Source organism: Prionailurus bengalensis, chromosome C1 (assembly GCF_016509475.1).
Source record: "Prionailurus bengalensis isolate Pbe53 chromosome C1, Fcat_Pben_1.1_paternal_pri, whole genome shotgun sequence".
Taxonomy (NCBI): domain Eukaryota; kingdom Metazoa; phylum Chordata; class Mammalia; order Carnivora; family Felidae; genus Prionailurus; species Prionailurus bengalensis.
The window spans coordinates 88261865-88287020 of NC_057345.1; the positions used below are offsets into that span (position 1 = coordinate 88261865).

A 25156-nucleotide genomic window follows, 5' to 3' on the forward strand; every position below is an offset into this window, starting at 1 on the left:
CAAAATTCTCAATTAATTACTTCTTTCTCCTGGTTTTCCAAATGCTAAAAATGTTGCACATTATCAGATTACTGGCTCATAAATTGTGTTATGGCATTTCACAATATTAGAAAACACCTTAGATACATACACATAACAATACAGCTATGCATTCAGAATCAAAAGCTTAAGGGGCGCCTGGGTGGCTCAGTCGGTTAAGCGTCCGACTTCGGCTCAGGTCATGATCTCACAGTTCGTGGGTTCGAGCCCCACGTCGGGCCCTGTGCTGACAGCTCAGAGCCTGGATCCCGGTTCGGATTCTGTGTCTCCCTCTCTCTCTCTGCCCCTCCCCTGCTCACACTCTCTTGCTCTGTCTCTCAAAAATGAATAAATGTTAAAAAAAAATAAAAAATAAATAAAAAGCTTAAAATCTTCATTTCTACGTTTGGTAAAAGAGATGTCCAGCATTATCAAATAGGAATGTAAACTATTGTTTTTTGTTTTTTTAATTTTCTTAAATGTTTGTTTATTTTTCAGAGAGAGAGAGACAGAGTGTGAGTGGGGGAGGGGCAGAGAGAGAGGGAGACACAGAATCCGAAGCAGGCTCCAGGCTCTGAGTCCTCAGCGCAGAACCTGATGCGGGGCTCGGACTCACAGACTGCGAGATCATGACCTGAGCCAAAGTTGGACGCTCAACCGACTGAGCCACCCAGGCGCCCCAGAATTTAACCTATTTTAAGTCTTCTTTTGCAATATCCAAGACACAAGGGCAAAGCCTATACAAGCAATGACTTCAATTAGTTTTACATTTAGTTCAGAAACACATATATTTGAAAATAAATAAGCAATTTTGCCATGTGCTATTTTTTCTCTCTACCATTTTTCTTGTGTTCTCTTTTTTTGTTTACATCCAACACACTATTTCCTGGATAGATAATAGTATTCAAACTGTAAATTAAAACCACCTTTGAGCACATGGAACATGCATGAAACTTTGAAAAAACTGTCTTGAGATTTGGCATCTAATCTTCAGAAATATTAAATCTAGGATTCTTGAGAAAAAACTTGCATTTTCATAGGATGTACTCATATGAACGCAGAATACCAACCTTGTCTCCATCTTCTCCAGGCGAGCCTGCAGGCCCAGCAGGCCCTGGGAGACCCACAGGGCCTTGGACTCCATCTCTCCCTGCAGGGCCTTGGGGACCTTTTTCTCCCTGTATTGAAAATCCAGCAGACCATTACTCTGCTGTAAGAAACCTTTAAGTTAGCTGTTTATTAGGATTTTTAAGTACAGCTGCAGCAGGTCATACTCTGAGTTCCAAACTTGACAGATAAATTATTTAATGTTAGCAAGTAGAAAATATTTTCAATTAACAAATGATGACACAAAAGATACCTACATACTTTCCTGACTAAGAACACCATCCTCGCTAACTGATGAGGGAGCATGAGGGAGGCTGAGGGGTAAAGCACAAGTTGGTGCTTCCCCGCCCCCCCCCCCACACCCCAGGTGGGATCTGTGTGATATTCCTCAGACACTCCTGGCTAGCCAAGAACAAAGGAAAGGGGTTTAAGTGCTTGCCATGGTGATGTGGGAAACTAAGGCAAATGAAAAATTAAATTCCCTTACTGCCCACAGCCCATTGACAAGCCCTTGAAATAGGCAAAGTGACCTCTCTCTAGGAGCTCAACTCAAGGATCACACTCTGCTAGAGACAAAAGAGAACCTTAGCTTAACATTGTCCCAACCTCCAGGATCCTATAGTCAACTTCCTTTATCTCAACTGCACCAAGATATATATGCTGGCAATCATACTCCAAGCTTATGGTCCCATGATATACATCTAAAGGGTCTCGTGACTGAGATTTTATTAAATGACAATAAATTGTATTTTCCTAGCAACAGTTTGCCCCTCAAGGTCCTGAAAACCTTGCTTTCAAAATTCCTTAGAGACTTACTCTATCCCTGACCCCCTCTCAACCTGAGGTATATAATGAGTTACCCGTCACCACACCATGCAGCTCTTCCTGCCCACGGGTCCTGTCCCCATGCTTTCATAAAATCACCTTTTTGCACCAAAGACATCTTCAAGAGTTATCTAGGTCATTGGCTCTGGAGCACCCCACCATCACCCCAAAACTTCATCACTAACAATTTATAAATCTCAGGCTATGGCCCACAAAAGTAATTGAGACTCGACTTAGAATTTTTCCTTCAAACTCACATTTCCTAATCAAGCATTGTATTTTGGTAAATCAGATGCTTGATGTTTATGAAAATTCACTGAGCTTTTACTTTTTTTTGGTGGTGCTACTGAAATAGCTGGGCTCTGAAACAGGCCTAAGAAATCATAAAATGCATTTTCCCATATAACCAACTTTTTGCTTTATGCATCAGCTTTTTCTCCTTTTAACAAATGCATCATGGATTTTCCTAGATTTTTATATTTTAATTCACTCCTGCCTTTACAGATTCAAAATGATAAGGCTGTTAGCTTTGTTTATTTTTTGACAACGGCAATATTTTCCTATTTTTAAAATACCTCTATTGTACAATTTAAGAAAAAAATAGTGCCTTGGTAATGAAGATGACATCTATTTTCCATTAAAATTTCTTTCCAAGTATAAAGTAAACTATCTCCTAAAGGTCAAGATTTCATCAATTTTGCAGAAGGTATATATGGCTGATTGTTCCCAGTGGTTCTCTCTGCTCTCTTGTTATAGAGGCTGGGAATCCACAATTCTTAAGCTCCTGCCTTTGTGTTACCCTGTTCCCTACCCTCCTTCCCTTACCACCTCCTGTCCCTTTACAATGACTAAGTTTTATCTGTTTTATCTCTTGAATGTATTTACTTCAGTTTATCTCCACCACAAACACCTTATCCCAAGATACTATCAGCCTTCCTTTGAACAACTGAAATAACCTTTTTCTTTTCTCACCTCTATTCTCACCTCCAAACTATTCCCCATGCTGTAACCAGAAAGACAATGAGATCATCTTACCAACATTCTTCAATCAGTTTACTTGTTTACCATTCCTAAGATATAGACTAAGCTGTTAGTGCAGCCTATCATTATCTATCTCCTCCTACCTGCCCAGCAGCATCTGGCCTTCCCCCTTGCACTGACTTTCTAGAATTCCAACTCCCTCTAGACCTTTTTTCAGTCAAATCCGATTCCATGCTACTCCTGTCACTTTGCCTGAATCTACCTAGTTGGACCCTTCCCCTAGATAATTCCTCCTCACCTTTTATATTCTACCATCAGTGTCCCGTCCAAGGAAATGCCCTGATTCCAGCTCCATTCCGTTACAAGCTGACTTTTCCTTCATATCACTAGCCACAGCTTGTAATTATACATGTACTTAGTGGTCCTTCGCTTATTATCTAATTGCCCCATCAGGCAATAAATTGTGTGAGGGCAGAACTATGTCTGTTTTTGCATTCCATTGCATCCCTCTGGCCTGTGGCCCAGAGTAGCCACTTAAGGAATATTTGTTGAGTTGATTACTTACTGACAACAAAAATAACAAACTATCTATAAAACAAAGTTAACTTGTAAACCGATTCATTAATTTCTTAGATTCCATATGACCTGGTTTCTCAAAACTTTCCCCAATTATCATGCAAGACATACCCCTGGTGGAGACCTTTTATTTCCTTTAAATCAAATATTGCAATATCTCAAACCTATTTATACTCCAAAAATGTGCTGTGTTATTCACAGGGAACTTCACTATTTTAACCACATCGCTGATTCAGATACTTCTCCTTAAATGTGGATTTCTTTTAGAGCTTGGACTCCAAAAATCAATTCTTTTATACGAGAGTATCCATAAATAAGACACATTAATTCTTACCTGCCTTCATTATAGTACACATGATTGCTAGCCAAGAATCACCTGCCATTTATTTCTTCTGATTCTGGTCTGTGTGGAGTCAGGAGAAAATCTTTCAATTGCTCTACACCACACTAAATTTAGATTCTTCATTTACAACTCTGCAAGATGACAAACTCTTCCTCCATTATGTATGCATCTCCTGGCCCACAGTCTACGGGACTACCAGAAACATCATCCATCTCTCCTTAAGCAGTCTTTATTTCATCATTTCTACCCCTTTGCTAATATTAACAGCTGAATCTTACCTTAACATTTTGATAGAAGCAGATACTCATCCCCATGTCCTTTCACTTGGCATGATCTTATATTTAGCCTGTACCTGTACCCTATTCACAGAATCCACCCCTCCTTACTCAAAAGTCAATTTATTTTCTGGTTATAATCCACCCTTTTTTGTGACAACTCTGGTCCACAAACATGATGATGATGGCTCACTGAAGACTTATTATCACAATTCTACAAAGTAATTTAGAACTACCATTTCATCTAATCCTCACGAAATACTGTACTTATCTTCTTTTCCTGGGTTTTGGGAGGTTAAATAGCTTAGCCAAAATCATGAGCTAAACAAATTACAGACCTGAATTCCCAGCCGAATTCTGATTGGCTCAAAGTTGGCAGCTCTAGTCTACTCTGACACCCTTAACTTCCTCACTCTTCACTGATTCTTTTCTTATTATTGGTTGTGGATAAATACATGTGCATCATAATAACAAGAGGCAATGCATTCAATTCTGCTTGTATTGCTACCTACTGTCCCACTATTTTTTAGCCATATGGCTTACTTGGGTTGCTCTACGTGTACCTATCCCACTTCTTTATCAACCGCCTTCATTTGAACCCCACTGTAATTATCCATAAGAATTATCATGAATGCCCAACAGACCAAGTCCTGTTCTCTCATTTTCCTTCTACTCAGCTTTCAGTATTCGTGGTCTTTTCTAATATTCAACAAAGGATACTTTTTAATCTCTCGGCCCTCATGATGGTGTGCCCTGGATATATTTTCTAGCACTCAAGGACCTTTTTTTTAAAGCCATTTTATCCACATTTATGAATGAGTTTGTTTTAATCTTGGAGGATGAGAATTTTTTAGGAACATTTATATGATTAAATCAAAAGCAGAAACAAAAACAGAGAAATCTTGACAAAGAAACGTAAGCCTAGTGAACAGACTATAGCCCATAATCACTTAAAAATAAAAATTTTAAATCCAATAAATATAAGAGAAATAATTGGTTAAATGTTTTCCATCTCATTCACTGTAGATCAAAATTCAAATTACGTGAGAAGAGCAGCCACTTTCTATGGGTTTCGTTTACAGACTTTGGAGATATTGGATATGAACTTGTAATACAAGAGGAGTGAAAAGTGCATACTTCTAATATAAAGCAGCAAAGTATAGTTTTAATCAAAACTCCAATTTTATTTTTTAAAAGGAGCAAAATCAGAAGCCTTTTACATTCATAATATCCAACTCCCTCACAGGTCTTAGAGTTTCATAAAGTGTGGGAAAATGTCATCTCATTTAATTGAATTTGAAATTTTCTCTATTATAAATATAAAAAGAGGTGTGTTTATATGCCAGGCACATATGCAGAGAGAAGGCAGTGGAGTATGAAGAACTAATATCCTTGAATAAAAAGTAATAACTTGTGCAGAATGGCAGTATAATATATTTTCTCCTTGAAATTACTTACAGGAGCACCTTTCTCTCCAGCTGGACCAGGAGGACCCTGGGGTCCTGGACGCCCTGGCAATCCAATTGGGCCAGCTGTACCCGCTGATCCGCGTTCTCCTGGTGAGCCCTAGTACACGGGGAAAAAAAGGTATTTTATTATTAGTGATGGGAAACTGGCTTAAGAATCACTTATTTAATAGTAGAGTCTCATAGTATAGTAAATAATGTAAAGTCACTTTTAGACAATTCAAAGATCTCAAATAGGAATAGTTGTACTATTTGAATGATTAATTTCTAGCCCCAATATTAAGCGCAGATATTGAAATTAGGAAACATTGATATAAAAATTTTAATTTTTAAAGCTTTAATGTTTACAAGTATCTTTTTTTTCACTTAAGTGTTCAAAATGGTTCACAATGCTTTATGAAACACGAATCCAATAAATAACTTATATGATTTACTCCTGTATTATTACGGATTGGCAGAATACATTTTCTAGACTAGTATTTCTCAAAGCAATTTCTGGGCTTCACCTCAAACTTGCTGAATCATAATTTCAAAGTCCTAAAAAAGAGTTCAGAAATTGTCACTGCATTAGGCTACAAATATAATTTTTTACATAATAAAGTTTGATAATCACTATCCCAGAGATTGGACTTTTTCCCAGAAAATAGGTCCTTAATTTATCTTAGAGTCTGACAGGGATCGTTGGGTTTTATTATGAACACTGACAGTATAATTCATATAATTAGGTATGTCCAATTGGGTTTCAAAGAAGATGCCATATATTTTCAACTAATTTGCTTAAAAAATACCTAATATGTAAACTTAAAAAAATAACATGTAAGACATTTAAGAAATCATTATTTAAAGAAAGAATAAAGGAAATGCAAACATATTTACTAAGTCATGTAAAGCTCAAGTTAACCTATTTACTATTTCCAACTTTATTTAATGAAAAATAACAAGAACTTTGTCTTTGCATTAGATCCCTGGATGGATGGCTAAGTTATAATTTGCCATTTTCTTTTGTGATTGAACTAAATGTGAAATATTAGAAAATATGATTACTAGCAGTTTTCCTTAAAATTAAGATATTTAGATAATAACATCATTTCAAAAATTATAGAAGAAATGACTTATGAAAGCTGGAGAATACAATACCTTAACATTTATTTTCTAACATTATACTTCCCATATAATTGGAAATCTTTTTATTATACAAATATGAATTATTGACTTTGTTCTAATTTATATTTTATTAGGTAGAGAATCAATTCCGTATGAACACAAGAACAGTGATAATAATGACAACAGTTTGTATTGACATAGTGCTTTACAATTTACAAAGCCATTCCACATTCATTTTGTCATTTTTATTCTCACAAAAAACCCACTGAGTTGACAGAAGCCTTAGCATGTCAGTTTTAAAGGTGAGACCCCTGTGGCTCAGGGGTCATTTATCCTTCTCATAATCATGTAGCTAGTCAAGGGGAGCCTGGAGGGCTCAGCTGGTTAAGCATCCAACTGTGGATTTCTGCTCAGGCCGTGATCTGACGGTTTGTGGGTTTGAGCCCACACTGGGCTGTGGGCTGACAGCATGGACCCTGCTTGGGATTCTCTGTCTCCTTCTCTCTGCCCCTCCCCCACTCGTGCTGTCTCTGTCTCAAAATAAATAAGCTTAAAAAAAAAAGAAAAATCATGTAGCTGGACAAAATAAATCCTGACCTTGCACTCCTTGTGCTTTGTCCACAAAGCCACCCACTGTTTCTCTCTACTGGTGATATCAGTGACTCCCAAGGGTTATTTAATTGGAATTTCTTTACATTTAGTGCCTATTCAATTGTATCTAAATAGTCAGTGATTACAAAAGATTACAAAAATATTTACTACTTAACTTCCTGATATGATTTTTTCTAGCTAAATTCACAAGGTACAGAGAATAGTTTTTATGTAGCCAGGTATCTGAATGCTAAAGCAATTAAAAGGAATTAAGAGACTATAGATTTGAGATTATTGGCAATAATCTTAAGAGTGCCACTAGAAAAAGTGATTTTGTCTTTAATTTTTTGCTTGTTTGTTATAGGACTATTTGAACCACTGTTGTAGATTTTTTAATTACAGTGTATCTTAAATTTAGGAGACAAATAATTTGGAGAAACTCCAAAAATATGGTAAAAGAAATCATGAAATTTAAGCTTGATATAAACAAAAAGTGACATTTTTGAGCTATAATAAGTATATATTTAAAAACAAACCCAGAAATTGTTCCTCATATTGCATAATAATTAATCAAGAGTTGTTTGAAAATTAAATTTTCACCAATTACATATTTCAAATACTAAAGAAGAAACAATTACAAAGGAAAATTGCAGTTTTTTAGACAATAAACATCTAGCCTCTGTAAAAATGTTTTTGAAATTCAATAATATTAAAGAATATATATACATATATATGTGTATATATATATATATGTATGTGTGTGTATGTGTGTGTGTATATATATATATATATTTTTTTTTTTTTAGAGAGAGAGAGAGAGAAAGCGTGAGCGGGGCAGAGGGCAGAGGGCAAGAGAGAAAGAACCTTAAGCAGGCTCCATGCTGCACGAGGCTCAATCCCAGTACCCTGGAATCATGACCTGAGCGGATATCAAGAGTTGGACACTCAATCGACTAAGACACCCAGGCGCCCCTGTTAAAATATTTTATGAAAAAAAAAAGTCAACCACAAGTGGCATAAGTATTAACCAGGTGGCATACTTTGGATGAATAATTTCAGAGGCCAGTGCAGAAGAAAAAAATAAGAGTAGAGTCCTCTAAGTATTTTTGCATTCAAGAGGTACTGCTCTAAAAGTGAAAGGAATATAAAGATTTGTCTCTACTTATTAGAGAGAGGGAGGTCAGAAGCAAAGTCTGGAGGATAAGGTTGAGGGCAAGGAGGAGGGAGGGAGAGAGAGGTAGGGAAAGGAGGGAGGAGAAACAGAGACAGAGAGGAGGAGGAGAGAAGAGAGAGAAACAGAGAGACAGAGAGAGAAGTAGGTGGAGGAAAGGAAGAGTGAGGAGAAGAACAAGAGGAATAAGAACAAGGACCATGAAACTGAGAGAAATAGAAAGGTGTTCTTTGAATTACAAAGAGAGAAAGATAAAGCACTTTTTTTTTTTGTAATAGAAAAATATCACCAGAAGACAGTATATAATGTGGCTCCCTAAAGATAAGTCTCTACTTATCTGAAACACTGGTGCAGACCACATGACCGCATTACATTTCTGCTTTAACATTTTACTTGTAAAATCTCAGAAAAGGATTACTACTCATTAGTGTTATCAAAATCTAAACTAAGCATCCAATTTAAGTGCTATTTTATTTGTAATTGACTGTACAAAAAGAGATGCAATTTTGATTTGTCAGGCCATGAAATCTTTCTCTTTAATTCTGTTTGACATTGAACCCCCAAATGTTGGAAGACTACCCAAAGAAGATATCATATTAGACTGTATTGAGGTCGACAAGTATGAGACTAGAATGATAAGAAATTCACTAGGAAGCAGAAACTTATATTTAAAAAATGTATTATTTTCCAGTTATCGGGACTATTAAGCAATTATTGTGTTATTTACTCTGTATATGCAATATAATTTAATTCCAATATAGTTTGCTTATTTTTCAGATAAATACCGTAAGGGCCTGATGTGCCATAATCCACACAAAGATCTTCCTAAGTACTGAGTACTTCATAAATAGTGTAAGAAAGAAAAAAAAGAATCCTTGATTGTTTGTACCACTATAATTCAAACATACTGTGCTAAATCTTAATAAATAGGAGAAAGCCATTTAAGACCACTTCTACCAGAATGAGCTCATTGAACATCCTCTAAAATGAGAAAACTTCAAAGAATATGGCAATGCTTATGTCATTCATCTTAATAGTCATTCTCTGTCATTCATATAGTTCATTTAAACTTTGTTAATCATTAGAATCTTTGCTTCTTGTCACTGTTACTTACAAGCTTTTTTTTTTTGTTTTTGTTTTTTATTTAACTTTCAAAACCAAAGAATTGTTTTTAGTTTGGAGAATTATTCAACACATGTGTGGGACTTTTTCATTATGTTCCACCTTTGATTTTTAAAAGCTAACTATTCCTTCTTATGTACAGAACTCTATAAACAATTTGGATTAATGTATCTTTTTGAGAATGTATTTATCCTTGATCTCCCCCTGCCCAAATACTCATATACACATACTCAGAATTTTTTTACTTTAGATTTTAGTATTGTAATGTGTAAATTATTTTCTCCTAATATATCATAGATTTCACTGTCCCTCTAATACAATATGCCTGCTGTTACCTCTGAATGGTTGGTCACACTTACCTTCTACCTTGGAAAGTCTTTGGTCTTTTCCTGCACTGTTTAAAAATTCTAGCCATTCTTTAGGCACAGGATGACAACTGTCTTTTCTAAAGGTTGTACTATTCTGAGAATTTAAAGCATGAAACATCCTTCTAAATGTTTCTTGCACAACTTACCGTAGTATGCTAGGCTTTCTACCATTATTTTCTGAAGGAATAAACGCACCATTGGGAATACTGAATTTTGTTCTGTAAATATCCCTATGATTTCTTCATCAATGCTTCCAAAGCAGAAAATATTTACTGTATGCATCAAATAATTATAAGTAACAGCAATAAATGTAAGAACATGATAATAGAATTAGAGATATGCACTGGTGTTTCCATGAAATATATGAACACAATAGATATGTTGAAAATTTAGGGTCTAGGGACACCTGGGTGGCTCAGTCACTTAAGCGTCTGACTTCAGTTCAGGTCATGATCTCACAGTTAATGAGTTCCAGCCCTGCATTGGGCTCTCTCCTGTCATCACAGAGCCTGCTTTGGATCTTCTGTTTCCCTCTCTCTCTGCCCCTCTCCTACTTGCGCTGTATCTCTGTCTCTCTCAAAATAAATAAATTAACTTTAAAAAAATTAGGATCTAAATGTTTTTATGTGTAGTCAATAGAAATTTCCCAAATTTGCAGGAAAGAGAGAATCAATTGAATATATATTTTATCTAGAAAATGTGGTATTACAATTAAGAGAAATATGTATTTCCTTAACTGGATACATTATGCCAAGAAGCTATATGAAAATAATGATTAGCCTTACTTAAGAAAAGAATGCTTACTAATTTTCTACCAAAGTCTGTTTAATATTTAACATTAATCAAATGAAATGTCATGTACATCAAGTCAAGAAAGAATGCTGAGGGGCGCCTGGGTGGCTCAGTCGGTTGAGCGTCCGACTTCGCTCAGGTCACGATCTCACGGTCCATGAGTTTGAGCCCCGCATCAGGCTCTGTGCTGACAGCTCAGAGCCTGGAGCCTGCTTCAGATTCTGTGTCTCCCTCTCTCTCTGGCCCTCCCCCCGTTCATGCTCTGTCTCTCTCTGTCTCAAAAATAAATAAATGTTAAAAAAAAATTAAAAAAAAAAGAAAGAATGCTGATTTGGATCAATGACAATGTGTACAGTTTGTAGATATTATATGCTATTTTTATGGTGAAGCTTAACTATTTTAATTACTCCCTTGGAGCATTCATAAGATTAAATTTCAGATTGCCATCTTGCTTGTAGAACCTGCATTAAAATTAACAATAAAAACATATTACTTTCCTGCAGTTAAAATATTGCTTCATGATCTTGTCACAGATCATTAACTTTGAAACAGTAGATGAAAACAATAAGAAGAGACTATCTGGATGTATATTTGTGCCCTAAAGTACAACTGTGATTTCTTTTTCCATTAGTTATTTCAAACATTCTATAAGTCTAGATATTTCTAATAACAGCATGCTCTGCAATGATTTTGTTTTATACATCTGTAAATGAATAGTGAAAATCTCTGATGATACCTACCTATTAAGCAAATGGTCTTACAAACTTGCAAATCTTTTAAAAATATTCCCAGGCCAACTTTTAAAAGAATAAGCCTTATGAATCGCTTAGTCCCAACTGAATCATTGGAGAAATCTCATCAAAAAAAAATGTAAAACCAATATTAAAAAGAGAACCTATTTACACATTCCACAAACACATAGTTAGAATCTACTTTCTTCTGACACTGACTGGGAATACAAAATGTATTAGGGTAGGTATCAGCCCTTGAGAAACGTTGCAAATGCATTTTTTTCCATGAAGGGTAGACATTTATAGTGATAGAAATTATTACATAGCTCTTTAACCAGCTTAGGTAAGGAACAGAGGGCTTTATAATTGTCAGATAAATAAAATTTTCCATTTAAAACAAATGCATTTGGGTTTCAACATAGATTAAATTGATAAGTGATCAGCTCCACAAAGGTGGGATTTTTGCTTATTTTTTTCACTGACCTCCAGAACTTTGAACAGTTACTAGAACATAGCAGACCCTAAGTAAATAAACGTGTCAGTTGTATATGTGATCTTTTTCCTTTCCAGCAATGGAGCCACTAACATTCCCATCTTGAGCAAACTGACCAAGCACTCAATGGCTCACATTTCTCACCAATAAAATGGGGACAGAAATAGTTTGCCTTCAGGTTTTTGTGATGCTTCATGTGGTGATACCTCTAAGTTTCTTTGAGCAATGTCTGTCGTAAGGTATAAATGCAACAGATCTTAAGAGAACTGTCCATGAACATCTATATATTTCAAAAATAGATATGCAATCTCAAAAGAGCGTAGTGGTAAAATTCAATAGGGGAAAAAAAAACTAAGGTCCAGAATTTTATATATTTAAGGTTATATTATTAGAAGAATGGTAGAGATTTTTCCACAGAATAATATCTTTAATCCTAATTTAAACTGTTTGTATACTCATGTTTTACATCAATGGTGAATATTTAACACATCAAAATTGCTTAAATGGAAATAACTCACAAAAAAGGGGTAAATGGAAATAACTCACCAAAAAAGGGCTAAAAACTATAGAAATATCATTTTCCCACTTCATTATTTCCATAGCAATAGGAACATGGCAAATTAAAAGTTTTCCAAAGGCATTCAGTAGTTGTCTTTTTGTTTTATTGTTTTCTTTGCTGTGCAAAAGCAAAGGCAATAGAATATGTTGACTTGCATGAATTATAATAACCATAATATCATAAAATATTGTGATTTTAATAGTAAATATTAATCACTACAGGTCACATGTTTTCAGTTGAAAGGTGAACATTTAGCTGCTTTTAAAAGGGAGAATTTTACATTTCTCGATTTAGTTACCTTTCTTTAACTTTATGTTAGCCAATCCTCTTCTGCAGCCCTTTCCCCTAAACTTTACAATGAAAATAAAACAAGAAGCAATAGTATCAGTTTATGTTCTTGGAGCAAAGAGAACAGTGGTTATTCCTCTAACTGTTCAGACACAGGAGAACATCCAGATAAACATTTCCTGTTATTTTCACTGGGTGTTTCATATTCTGAGGAACGTTTGTAAAGTAAACAAATGTGGTAAACAGAGAAATGATCTCATCAGGATCCAGTTAAAAGGCAGCCCACTAGAGAGGAGTTTTATAAGAAGAGAAAACTAAGATCCAGGTTATACGGTACATCTAAGGTAACACTGTTAAAATAAGGGTAGAGATTTTTTCCACCCTTTTTTATTTAAAGCATGAACACAAGTTTTTACAAACTACAATAATTCAGGTAGAAGGAGGAAAAAAATCTGCCCTTTCTTTTAAGGCAAACTTGACCTTCACGGCAAAATGAGTTTGAGGAACCCCCAAACCCCCCAGATTACACATGTCATAGATCATAAAGCCAAAAATTCAGATAAAATATCAAGCATTACCAGAATATAAAGCATAAATACTAAATGATTAAGTCAAAATCTTGCAATATCTCAGTCTTTGGCCTTTAATCCCTACCATCTCTATCCTTTGGTCATCCCTGATTGGATGTCATAATAACCTATTATTATAAACTATAATAAACCTATATAATAAACCTATTATAATAAACCTGGATTCCAATAGAGAAAATGCGCTCTATCTCAAAAAGTATGGTATATGATGAATTAATCAGTAGGTATAATCCTTTTAAGAATTTATCTATTCCTTTGATTGAGGACTAGGTAAAAGCCAGTGAAAAGAAAATTCTCTGGAATTGGGTGTAGAAAAAAAATTAGACAAAAATAAGAATTATGATAGGAAATGCATGCAAACTCCTAAGAAAGAGATGACAAGAAAAAATAAAAGCACACAAAGAGGAAAAGGAAAGTCAAAATTATCAGCAGATAGTCATGAAATAGAAATCATAGGAAAGTATGGATGGCACAATTTTGAAATCTTGGACATTCACCTTTATAAGCTATACGTCTGGCCCCTTCTCATATATACTATCTCCACATTAACTGCAACCATTCTCAGGGGGAAAAATGTGGTTGTAAGAATGTAAGCCTTTTATTAAATGCACTATTCTGTTTTAATCTTCTTATTTCTAGAGAAATAACTATTGGTAAGGAGGTGGTTCCATATCAGAAAAAAACATATACACAAGAGAGTTTGTTTAGGGAATACACTTTCCTTGATTTTCTTTTGTGAAAATATCAGTGGTAGGTACAATCTGAGAATTTACTTGCATAAGTATGTTTATATATTGTGTATTTACACAAATATAAAATGTTTACTCAAGTTTATGTTCAACATGTGAGAAAAATTCTTCACTGCCTTCCTCTCTTGCCACTCAGTCCTTGGTTGCTTTCTGCTTTGTGTGTGTTCATCAAGACATCCACTTAGTAAGTAAACCCCCTGAGATCAGAAAACATGCTTGTGCTTTGACTGACATCTATTATCAACTCTTGTGTACAACATCATGCATACAGTGAGCGGTTGGTTTTTGCCAGACTTTAAAAGCCCAAAGTCACAGCACCTGTTGGGATCATTTTGTTTATCTTAAGTGGGAACACTAAAAACTGTTTCTTAATATATTATGACTTCTGGTAGCACAACCTTTAGAAAATTTGCTTTCCATATATAAAACTGATTTTTATTTATAGCTACAATTAGAACATGGAAAAATCATTGTTCTCATCTTGTCTTTTTTATTCTATATTTTAAGAAATTACTTATTATTTATTACGTTGTTTTATCTACTTCATATCTGTCTTCTTCAGTATACCATAAGCTATTTGCAGGAAATATCTATTTAATGAATCTATATAATTTTAGCTTAATAGACTGGCTAATGTATTCAGATATTTAATTATAGTTTTTCCATAAGAAAAGATGTATAGCAGTTTACAAAGAAGACATAAAATTTAAGAAAATATAAATAAAAAGACAAAGAAAAAGAAATAGGCAAAAAAATAGATAAGACAGTAGCCTTTTATGGCAAAAGATAGAACCAACAATATTAGTAATCTAAAAATGCATACTATAGACAAATGTCCTTCCCAACTTCAGGCCATAATCTACTGATGGGTTATGAAATCAATTCAATGGGTCCTGTCCAACACTTAAAAAATTAATTATAATAAAATAGTATAGATAATATTAAAGCATATCACATGTACTTTTTTGATAGAACTGAATTTGGAAAGTTCCTAAATTTTGACCCTATGATTTCTGTAAGTCAAAGCCAAAAGAGAAATCAGTTTCACAATTCATAAGTTAAAAGGGGATGGGGAAGCTAGCTAACTGCTAAAGAAATTACAAAGATTTCTAAAGCTAGGAGTAGCAAGAGATTTCTTCTAAGGATATTCATAACGAGGGCCCTGCATCAAGCAATCTCTCATATCCTCAAACAGATCCCTTTGGTTGATAAAACTCTACACATCGTAGTTCCTCCAAGCATAAGCCAATGACATCACAGCTAGACCTTTCAGAGTTCAGTAAGCCCGCTTCCGTAGCATATCATAGCAATGTGACAAAGATAACCCAGACTGTATTTCTGACTGAATGGATTATGAATAAAGAGACTGAATGTCAAAAATATTTATAAATAAACATATGGACACAAGGTTGGATGGCTGGCTATTAAATATTATATTTTGCTTTGTATGGATTAGAATACATAAAAAATATAGTGCATAAGGTACAAAATTGTGACATGTACGAAGCTTAAAAATCTCACTGTGAGCAAGAACTGTTAATTAATAAAACCCCTACTTAAGGCTTTTAGTTTTAGTTCATCAATATCCTGTGCAATGAGGGAATTTATCTCTCTAGTAATCCAGAAATACACAGCACACCTAGGCTCCTTAAAAATTGCATTATAGGATTAATAAGCTAAAGATACAATGGAATACGGAAAACATCTATAGTCATTAAGTATTCAAACTGTACATCTGGTTAAGCAGTTTGATCTCACATTCATTCAAATTAGTTATAAAGACCACGTAAAGGAATACTAAAGCCAGTTAGCTCTGATGTTAACTCCTGTAACTTTCTTCCTTTGAACAAAATTATTCACAGCAGTGGAGAAGGGTCAGGAAGACTTGGGAAAACGCAACTGACAGAGAGAAGTGGAGAGAGGTGGAAAGGTACAGAGAGGTAGAGAGAGAGAGAGAGAGAGAAAGAGAACACTTAATTAAGCAAATGCTTGCAGAGTGAGAGGCATACTTATCTGGAAATGAGTCTGTGTAATGTCTCCAAAGGCTTTTTGGCTTTTTATCTCCAAAGGACCATGAACATGGATAGGTTGTTTACCTTCTCTAAACCTCTGACTTTTTGCCTTTAAAAATGTAATGATAATATCTACTGAGGTAGCAAGAATCAAATCAAATAAAATTTATAAAGTTCCTAGCATTAAGGTTTGAAAGAATAAACACTTTTGTTTTAATATTTATTTTTGAAAGAGAGACAGACTGAGTGCAAGTGGGAGAGGGATAGAGAGACAGGCAGACACAGAATATGAAACAGGCTCCAGGCTCTGTGCTGACAGCTCAGACTCACAAACCGTGAGATCATGACCTGAGCTGAAGTCAGACACTCAACCGACTGAGCCACCTAGGCGTCCCAAGAATAAACACTTTTAACATTGCTTCACTGCCCTTTTTTTATTTCCTTTACCCTTCACATTCTTTATCCACCTTCTTTCCCACAGAGAATTCATCACGTTAATATTTTTTTTCTTTAATATGAATAACTGCAAAATCCCATCCTTCTCCATTCTTATGAATTTCAGTCCTGCATTTACCATGACATGGTCAAAATCTCAAAGGCAAAGTTAGTATGAGATTGATAAAAACTCAGAACTATCTATTATAGAGTCAAGAAATTCTACAGGTTATTTTTACCCCTTCATCCCTTATGACTTAGAATTTGGCTGTCTCTCACCAAATGACCAGATATTTTCCTCTGATATGTTGATGTCACCCGTTGATCAACATTGCAAAATAGAACTTGTGATCTTTCTTGATAAATCAGTCACCACTCCTGATTCCTTGTGTTCACTATCAATTGCAACCTAAAACCATAAAAAGTCTTGAACCACAAAAAATAAGAATTAACATGAATAAATTTTCTGGCTAAAATATGATTTACATCTAGAAAGTCAACAGTTTTCTTTCTTTTTAAAAAAATGTTTGTTTATTTATTTATTTTTGAGAATGGGGAGGGGCAGAGAGAGAGGGAGAGAGAGAGAATCCTAAGCAGGCTCTGTGCTGTCAGCACAGAGCACGATGAGGGACTCAATCCTATGAAATGTGAGATCATGACCTGAGCCCAAATTAACAGTCAGATGCTCAACCGACTGAGCCACCTAGGCACCCAACCTTTTTTCTTTTAGTCTTTTCATTTGGAATAAAAACTTTTCCAATCAAATTTCACATGCAAAAAATTGTTTTAGATAGAGTAAACAAGGCTTGGTTAAAACTTATTACGAACTAGAAGTCATCATCATGAACCTCTTTAGTACATTTTATAGCAATTATAGAAATAGCATAAGGAACTAATAAATATGAATGATGTCTTCAGTGGTTCCTCTTGATGAAGAATTTTCATTGGATGATGGATACAGAATTAGATATGTGAATTTATTATGGGAAAAGGTGTTAATTCAAAATAACTGAACTCACAGTGAGCATCTGTGGAACATTTCTATTAGCAAAATATAAAGCCTTTTAAAATCTCTTGTGACTGCTGAGAGGTTTTGGGTTTCCATGTGAAAGTCTTTGTTGTTGTTGTCTTTGTTGTTGTTGATCCTGACCAGGTAAAATTGCTCTGGGAATGGAAGGCAACACTAAGCTGTCATTCCCACAAGGACACAAGCTTAAGGTATCACTCAGCTTTCATCTTTCCTCACTGCCCACATCCAATCTTAGTAATAAATCCTCTCCTGCCATCCCAGTGTTTGTGACATCCGCACTGTCCTTCGACTTCCCACTGGCCTTGTCACTGGCTCACTCATATTATGACATTGATCACAGCTTTCATGCTCGAGTCTCTCCCATTTATGTTCTATATTATACACAATGATATTTTCCCTAAAATTTATTTTTTTACTCCAAAAGACTGTATTTTTTTACTCCACTTGCTCCAAAACCTTCAAAACTTCAAATTACTTCAACTTACGACTTTAGAACTTCAATAATCATATGCCATATTATATATCTGCTCTAGCTTTAAATTATGTAAATATGTAGCAGAATGCCTGGATCCTAGCAAGAATTTATCAAATTTTAGTCCTTCCTCTCAAAGCACTTGCTTTAATAAGATCGGATATCCCCTAATGCCTTATCTTTTTTTTTTCTCACTCTTAAATGATCTTTCAATCTTCTGCACTCTGTGAAGCCAAGTTCAAGGGCCACCTCCTGCATGACCTTTTTTGCTGCTTTCTCTTCTCTGCCTCCCAACTTTGCAGAATTAATGTTTATTGTTTGTATGCCATTAGGCATCTAATCATTGACTGTCTTGCAGTGCTGTTTAGAGGCTGGTGTGTTTCTTTTCGAAAGGGTTTACCTTAAGGTCACTTAAAGGGATATGTTCTATCGAACTTAATTGTATATAAGGAAGTAGGTAGTATTGCCAAATAAATGGTGTTAAAGCTGACTAAATAAATATTAGATTTTATATCATATTTAATATATAATTATATATGCAAATACTTGTTGATTAACAGTCTATTAAAGTATATCTCTTGTGTATACTATGCAAATACAAATACAAATACATGGATATTAACTTTTCCAAACACCTAGATAGCATTATTTGGGCCCTAAAACTAAACAATTTAATTCTTGTAATGGTGATTCAGGTTTCACAGATACAATAACTTGATCTTAAAAGTATATATATATTCTAAAATAAAATCAGTTTAGAATATGAAATTCTGATTAAATGGATTGCATTGTGCTGAACATTTTGAAGATTCTATGCTCAAATAAAAACTTCTGTTGTGTTCAACTTTTGTTCCTGCTAGTGCTACCAGCACTTACTTATCAGGATATTTTAAGTGTTCTACATATTTTTGCACATATAGAAGGTCAAATATAGTTATTTAAATATTTATTTTTCTTTTGAAAAAATCTTTACAATATGTCCACACCTACCTTAATCACTGTAATATGACATTTATGTGATCTTCAGCTTAAATATGTTAATCAATCAGCCAAAGGAAAAATGCCACGTTCTCAGTATTAGTTATGCCATATACACTTTACTCCAATATAAGGCTTTCTGACAACTCAAATAGGTAGATATGGAATGATTACTGTCTGTCAGACACCATGCTGTGAATGTACTAAAATACAGAAACTCACATTCTAATGAGAGAGACAACCGGTTATATTCCAAAGTAATTTGTGAAACACAAACCATAACAAAGAGCACTAAGGGTGAAAAAATTTCACCAAAAAATGAAATGGAAGTAAAGTGTCGAGAGATGACCACATAGAGATTTAACATTTAAGCTTGATCTTTGTAGATAAGTAGAATTTTTGTCAAGTAGAAAAGGGAAAATGGGGTCTTCTGTAAGAAGGGGAAAAGTAAATAGTATACTCTCTGCAAAGTGTAAAAGATCATGGTAGTTTGAGAAGCAAGAAGTTCAGTGCATTAAATTGGGTAGAATTAGATGTAGTCAATAAGGCAAATAAAATAAGCTACAGTGACTGGCACCAAGCCATGAGGATGACTTGGTCATGCTAAGGAGTCTGTTTCTGAAGGTGGCACGGGACCATGAGAGGCATTAAAGCAGAGGAATGGCACAGTGTACTGGTAATTCTAGAACCAATGGGCAAAACTGCAGAGGCTAAAGGGATGGAGTCAAAGGCATGAATGAAGACACTATTAAGCAAGGAGAGACAGGAAAGAGTCTGGGCAAAGGTGGTAGCAGTGGAAAGAAAGAAAAGGGACACCTTAAAAAAACATTGGAGGGGGCACTAATATGACTTTAACATTTTGTACTAGAAAGTTGAGAGAGGATTTAAAGCCACTTCCAGCTTTTCAGACTGGTGAAATAAAATAGAGAATGAGATGAGGCCACTAAAATTGGCAATTTGGCTATTACTGGTAACCTTTCTGAGAAAAGGTAAGAACAAAGGTGAATTCATGGGAGAAAATGAAGACTGTATTCAATTGCTTTCAGAGGGATTGGATTGATCTATATCTCAAAAAAGAAAAGGTGAAGTAACAATCTGATATTTTCTCATTTTCCGGTTATTTCATAAGGTTACATTAACCTGCTTTTTAAAAGCATTGACAAAATTCAAGTCTCATCAAGTACTCACAATAAGACAAATTATGATTTATTTCCTTGGGCATTTATGAAGCAAGTTAGCTCCTTTTACCTCCTGACAGCAGCAGTGGAGTAAATATTTCCAATCGTCTAAACTCTTCTGTGTCTGCACTCATTAGCACATGCAATTAGTAGAAACCAGGCATTGACTGATTTGATTGACGTGTGTTTATTTTCTCTCCCACACACTGTGGGATCACAGCATGAGAGTAATGAAAGAAGAGCCATAATTTGCAACCAAGGGTAGCATGGCTATTTATTATAATCATACTTACAACTGGCCCTGGTGGGCCCTGGGGACCTTCCCCTCCTTTCAGTCCAGGTGCACCCTGGGAAATGAGAATAAAAACAAAGAAAATGAATCGATGTGAATTGAATATAAATAGGGGAGGTAGGATTTCTAAAATGAAGATGTTAAGAAGTGTTTTTAGACACAAATATATATTGCTATATATATTATGATAATCAATGCTTATGGTTACATATTTCCCCTTCATTACTCATGAATCTTTACTTAGTCAAGTCCTGAGAAAAATGTTTCAATAAGCAATCTCATTCAGATGCTTTATCTATATGCTGATTATACCTGAGCTCCAGGAAGACCTCTTTCACCTGGGAAACCACGCAGTCCTGCTGGTCCGTCTTTCCCTGAGATACCTTGAGGACCGGGGTCACCCTAAAGAATATAGTACACATTAGTCACGGAGAATAATTTCTACAGGTTTCTATAAGCAAAATTGTTATTATGTCTAACCTGGAAGTAAGGCCTAAACGTTATTCAATAATGAGAATATTGTGTGGAATGCCACATACATTATAATGAACTAATCATATTTAAGAATGTACAGGGGCGCCTGGGTGGCTCAGTCGGTTGAGCGTCTGACTTTGGCTCAGGTCATGATCTCATGGTTCATGGGTTTGAGACCCGCATCAGGCTGTGTGCTGACAGCTCAGAGCCTGGAGCCTGCTTCGGATTCTGTGTCTCCCTCTCTCTCTGCCCCTCCCCTGCTCATGCTCTCTCTCTGCCTCAAAAATAAAGATAAACATTAAAAAAAAAAGAATGTACATACATGGATGGCTTTATGTAAATGATGCTAAGTGGTCTTATGTTATTGTTCAGTCACACCTTGAAATACAATAACTAAATATTTTACTGATACATCTTTCTGATCCATTGAAACACTGTGCTAACAGTTAGAGACCCTATGGACAAGTGATGAAAAGCTACAGTGGAAAGTAAATGGATGTTTTTAGCCAAGAAAATTCCGTAAGCATGTCATACCTTTGCACCTTCTTTTCCTGCAGCACCAGGAAGACCTTGCTCACCAGGAGGGCCGGGAGGGCCAGGATGTCCTCGTTCACCTATTGGACCAGTCTCACCCGTTGGTCCCTAAATTGGAAAGCAAAACCTCATTAGATTGTGCTTTTGTTTTTCATAAGGATAACATAAACCCCAAATAAGTATTACTCCCTTTTACAATAGTTTATTATTCTCATTTATTTTCATAATGTCCTACAAAACATATAAGAGCAGCACGGATCCAGGAGGAGTCTGAAAAGAGTAAGTGTTGTCCTTGGTAAGGATCTGAGTGTACAAGGGACATACATAGGTAAACTCAAAAAGCTATTTTCTTTGTTTAATATCAGAATTGCTTCAGAATGATGCCAGTTAAAACCACAGTTTTTAACTACAGTTTCATCCCATTCCCTCTTTTTTTATATAAGATATCAATGAGTTTAGGAGTAGAAGAGGCATTGGTACCACAGGGGTAGCTACTCAATGAATCACTGCTCGATAAGAAGCCTGGGTCCCCTGGAAACCAAACAACCAAAGCAGTTCTCCTTGGAATTTCCATGACTGGAGACCTCCCTACAGTTAATCTATATTCATTTGACAAAATCTAGGGAATGCAGCAGGGAGATCCTGAAGGCTGTGAGTTTGGGCTGGCAGTTCCTCCCGGCCAAAAGCTGTAACAAATAGCCCGCTGCCTTAAATTGCTGCAGAATGCCAAAGTGAAAAATATCAGGTCATTTATGTGTCCCCTGAGTGGTGCTGTTTGGTGGTGCTAAAGTTTAATGAGCTTTCAAGTGTAAATAGAGAATGGTGACCAGTTGCTCTCTATCTCCACTTAGAATAAAGCAAAATGAAGGCTTTAAGTTAAAGGCATATAAAGAGAAAGTTTCCAGATGCCAAGGTTGTTAAACAGCGGCATGTGTTGTTGAAGTTGTTTACGCATTATCATTCTCTGTTATTTTTCTAAAAATGCAACAGATTCTTTGCCTCTGGTCTTGGATACAGAGCATATCTGCCTCAACTTTGAGTGTAAATTTCTAGGTTTAAATTCTTTTATTATGTATTACTTAAAGTACTCAATTTATCGTTAATGTGCAAATACTCGCCCGGAAAGGAACCGTTCTTGAATATCTGATCACTGGAATTTCAATAGTAAGCAATGTAAAATTGATCCTAATTTGATGGCTATCACTATTGAGACAAAAATGAGCAACATGACTACAAAAAATGGAGTGAATATTAAATATTGCAATCAATGTAGTTCCTAGTAAATCAGTTCCTTTGTCCTAATATAAAAATTAGGCTATTGAAATAGGACATTGGATTTTCTCTCTTAAAAGAACCAATGAAGAAAACTAACTCAATGAAAATGCATCCTCAACAAAACACCTGATACTTTTATGCCTTAAAGTAGGGAGGAACAACAACAACAAAGATCTCAGAAGCCAGATGTCTACTTTAGGCAGAGATGAATTTCCAAAAGGTATAAGGTCCTGAAATATTCAAGGAAGCCCCTTGATGTCTACATTCTAGTTGGATTTTAACTTCATTTATTTAATGTAAAAGGAATAATTCTTTCAGTTATAGTTTTTCACAGAAAATTGCCATGAAGCTGCTTGCAGTGGAAAAAATAAGATATTTTGAAGGTAATTATTGAGGGAGTATTTTTTTAACTAAACCTGGTAAGCAGTTAAGAGCTTGTCAGCGCACACACACAAAAAAGTATGCAAAAAAAAAATAATGCATACTACATTTTCTTTATAAAAGAACAAACAGCATTTCCCTTTTTTGGGGATTCATCTTTGGAATTAAATGATTAGCCAATCCAAGAATTCTTCATTTTTGCTTCTGTCACACATGTTCCTAGAAAGATGATGCAGTTTTTTGTTTCTTTAATTCCATATGTATTTGGATGTGCATGCTTGTGTGTGAGTGTGTGTGTGTGGATGCATAAAGTGCTAAGAACGAATTATAGGCTGAGAAAAAGCCATTTAATGTAATTAAATAATTAAAACACTTATTCAACTGCTTTTGCTCTTTTGCTATAGCAGGGGTAAAATTCCAGCTGAATAAACTAATATGTTTTGTCCATTCAATACCACTTTGTCAGAATAAATATTTTCTATTCCCACAAATTATTCCATGATTCAGTATACTGCATCAATCATTGGGACTCTTTCTGCCACCTATGTCGAAAAAGCTATTCGTCTTTGTCATTGTTTAGACATATTCAAAGATTACAAACTAATATTTTATCATTGATGGAAATCATTACAAAGACAAAAATATTAAGAAACATGTAATAATGACAAATATTACAGTTTTAGGGGAAAAAAGTTGTGCTCAAAGATTTATATTATATTTGTAATATATTATACATCTAAATCTAATTTATACTCAGAAACCTGAAGTCATTTTGTAATTTGAAATTCTAGGAAAATATTATGGTTGGCCTTTCTAATAAAGCATTTTGGTAGTGTTAGTAGGTAGTACCATGGTCAGTCAGGCTTTTATGTTAACTTCATTGTGAATTTTCTGACTGAATTTTCATTATTTGCTTCATTCTCTTTTCTCTATGTCTCTAACTGAAATAATTACTTCAGCTAAGCAAAGTTTGCTAAAGTTTACTTGAGATAGGCCAGTGGCATGCATTTAAATCTGGTATATAAAACATAAAGTACAACATTTTGAATCATAATAAAATGGGCAGATTTTATACAGCATAGAAAAGATGAAAATATAAATAGGAAAATAAATCTTCTTAGAGAAATAAAGTACAGGGACATACCTGTGGTCCAACGACACCCCCTGGTCCTGGAGGGCCAGTCTTGCCTTGAAATCCCTGAGGAAAGAAAGCTAGACGTTACGAAAGCATAGATTCAAATTTGTAAGGTAACTCACATTAAAACAAAGTCACTTTTTGGTTAAAAATACTCATTATTAAATGTTTAAATATAAATTATATTCTAGTTTTCTTTGAAATTCAAAATTGACCGTCCTCACTATTTCACATTATAGTCCAATGATTACTTTCAATAAACTTAAAAAATTAAATAAGACATTGGGATGAAGATGAAGAAAAAACGTGTTCTTAGCCCTAATCTACCTAGTCAGAGTGAGAATTTTAACACAGCAATGCTTATGGATGAAATAAATGATGATTTAGACATTCTTTAATGTTTGTTTGTTTGTTTGTTTAGTTAAAGGAAGCAAATGGGAGAGGGGCAAAGAGAGTGGAAGAGACAGAATCCCAAGCAGGCTCCAAACTGTCAGCTCAAAGCCTGACTCAGGGTTAGATCCCACAAACCGTGAGATCATGACCTGAGCAGAAATCCGGAGTTGGATGCCTAACTCACTGAGCCACCCAGGCGTCCCCTGGCATTCTTGAAACAGGCCACTGGCTCTGTGTACAGAGATAAATCTAAGGTCTGTCATATTAATGCATTTCTCTTTCCAGCATTCCAACGTAAAATAAAACAAGAATAGAATCAAAACAAAATAAAAACAAAAATAAAACAAAACAGGATGTAGAGTACATTTAAAAGGTGAAAGATTTATGCCATCTGAAGAGAAACCAGAGCATATGTAGA

The 25156-nt window shown here is 35.1% G+C and overlaps 1 protein-coding gene across 11 annotated transcripts in view; it reads right to left on the bottom strand.

Moving 5' to 3' along the window:
* COL11A1 (collagen type XI alpha 1 chain) overlaps positions 1 to 25156 on the bottom strand; it is a 218987-nt gene that overhangs the window by 47889 nt on the left and 145942 nt on the right. For all 11 annotated transcript variants that reach the window (XM_043575696.1, XM_043575701.1, XM_043575700.1 and 8 more), the window contains 6 exons: positions 24355 to 24408; positions 21555 to 21662; positions 20859 to 20948; positions 20548 to 20601; positions 5584 to 5691; positions 1089 to 1196 (listed from right to left, as the gene is read on the bottom strand). In XM_043575696.1, the coding sequence (XP_043431631.1) occupies positions 1089 to 1196; positions 5584 to 5691; positions 20548 to 20601; positions 20859 to 20948; positions 21555 to 21662; positions 24355 to 24408 (522 nt within the window). The remainder of the gene's footprint in view (positions 1 to 1088; positions 1197 to 5583; positions 5692 to 20547; positions 20602 to 20858; positions 20949 to 21554; positions 21663 to 24354; positions 24409 to 25156) is intronic.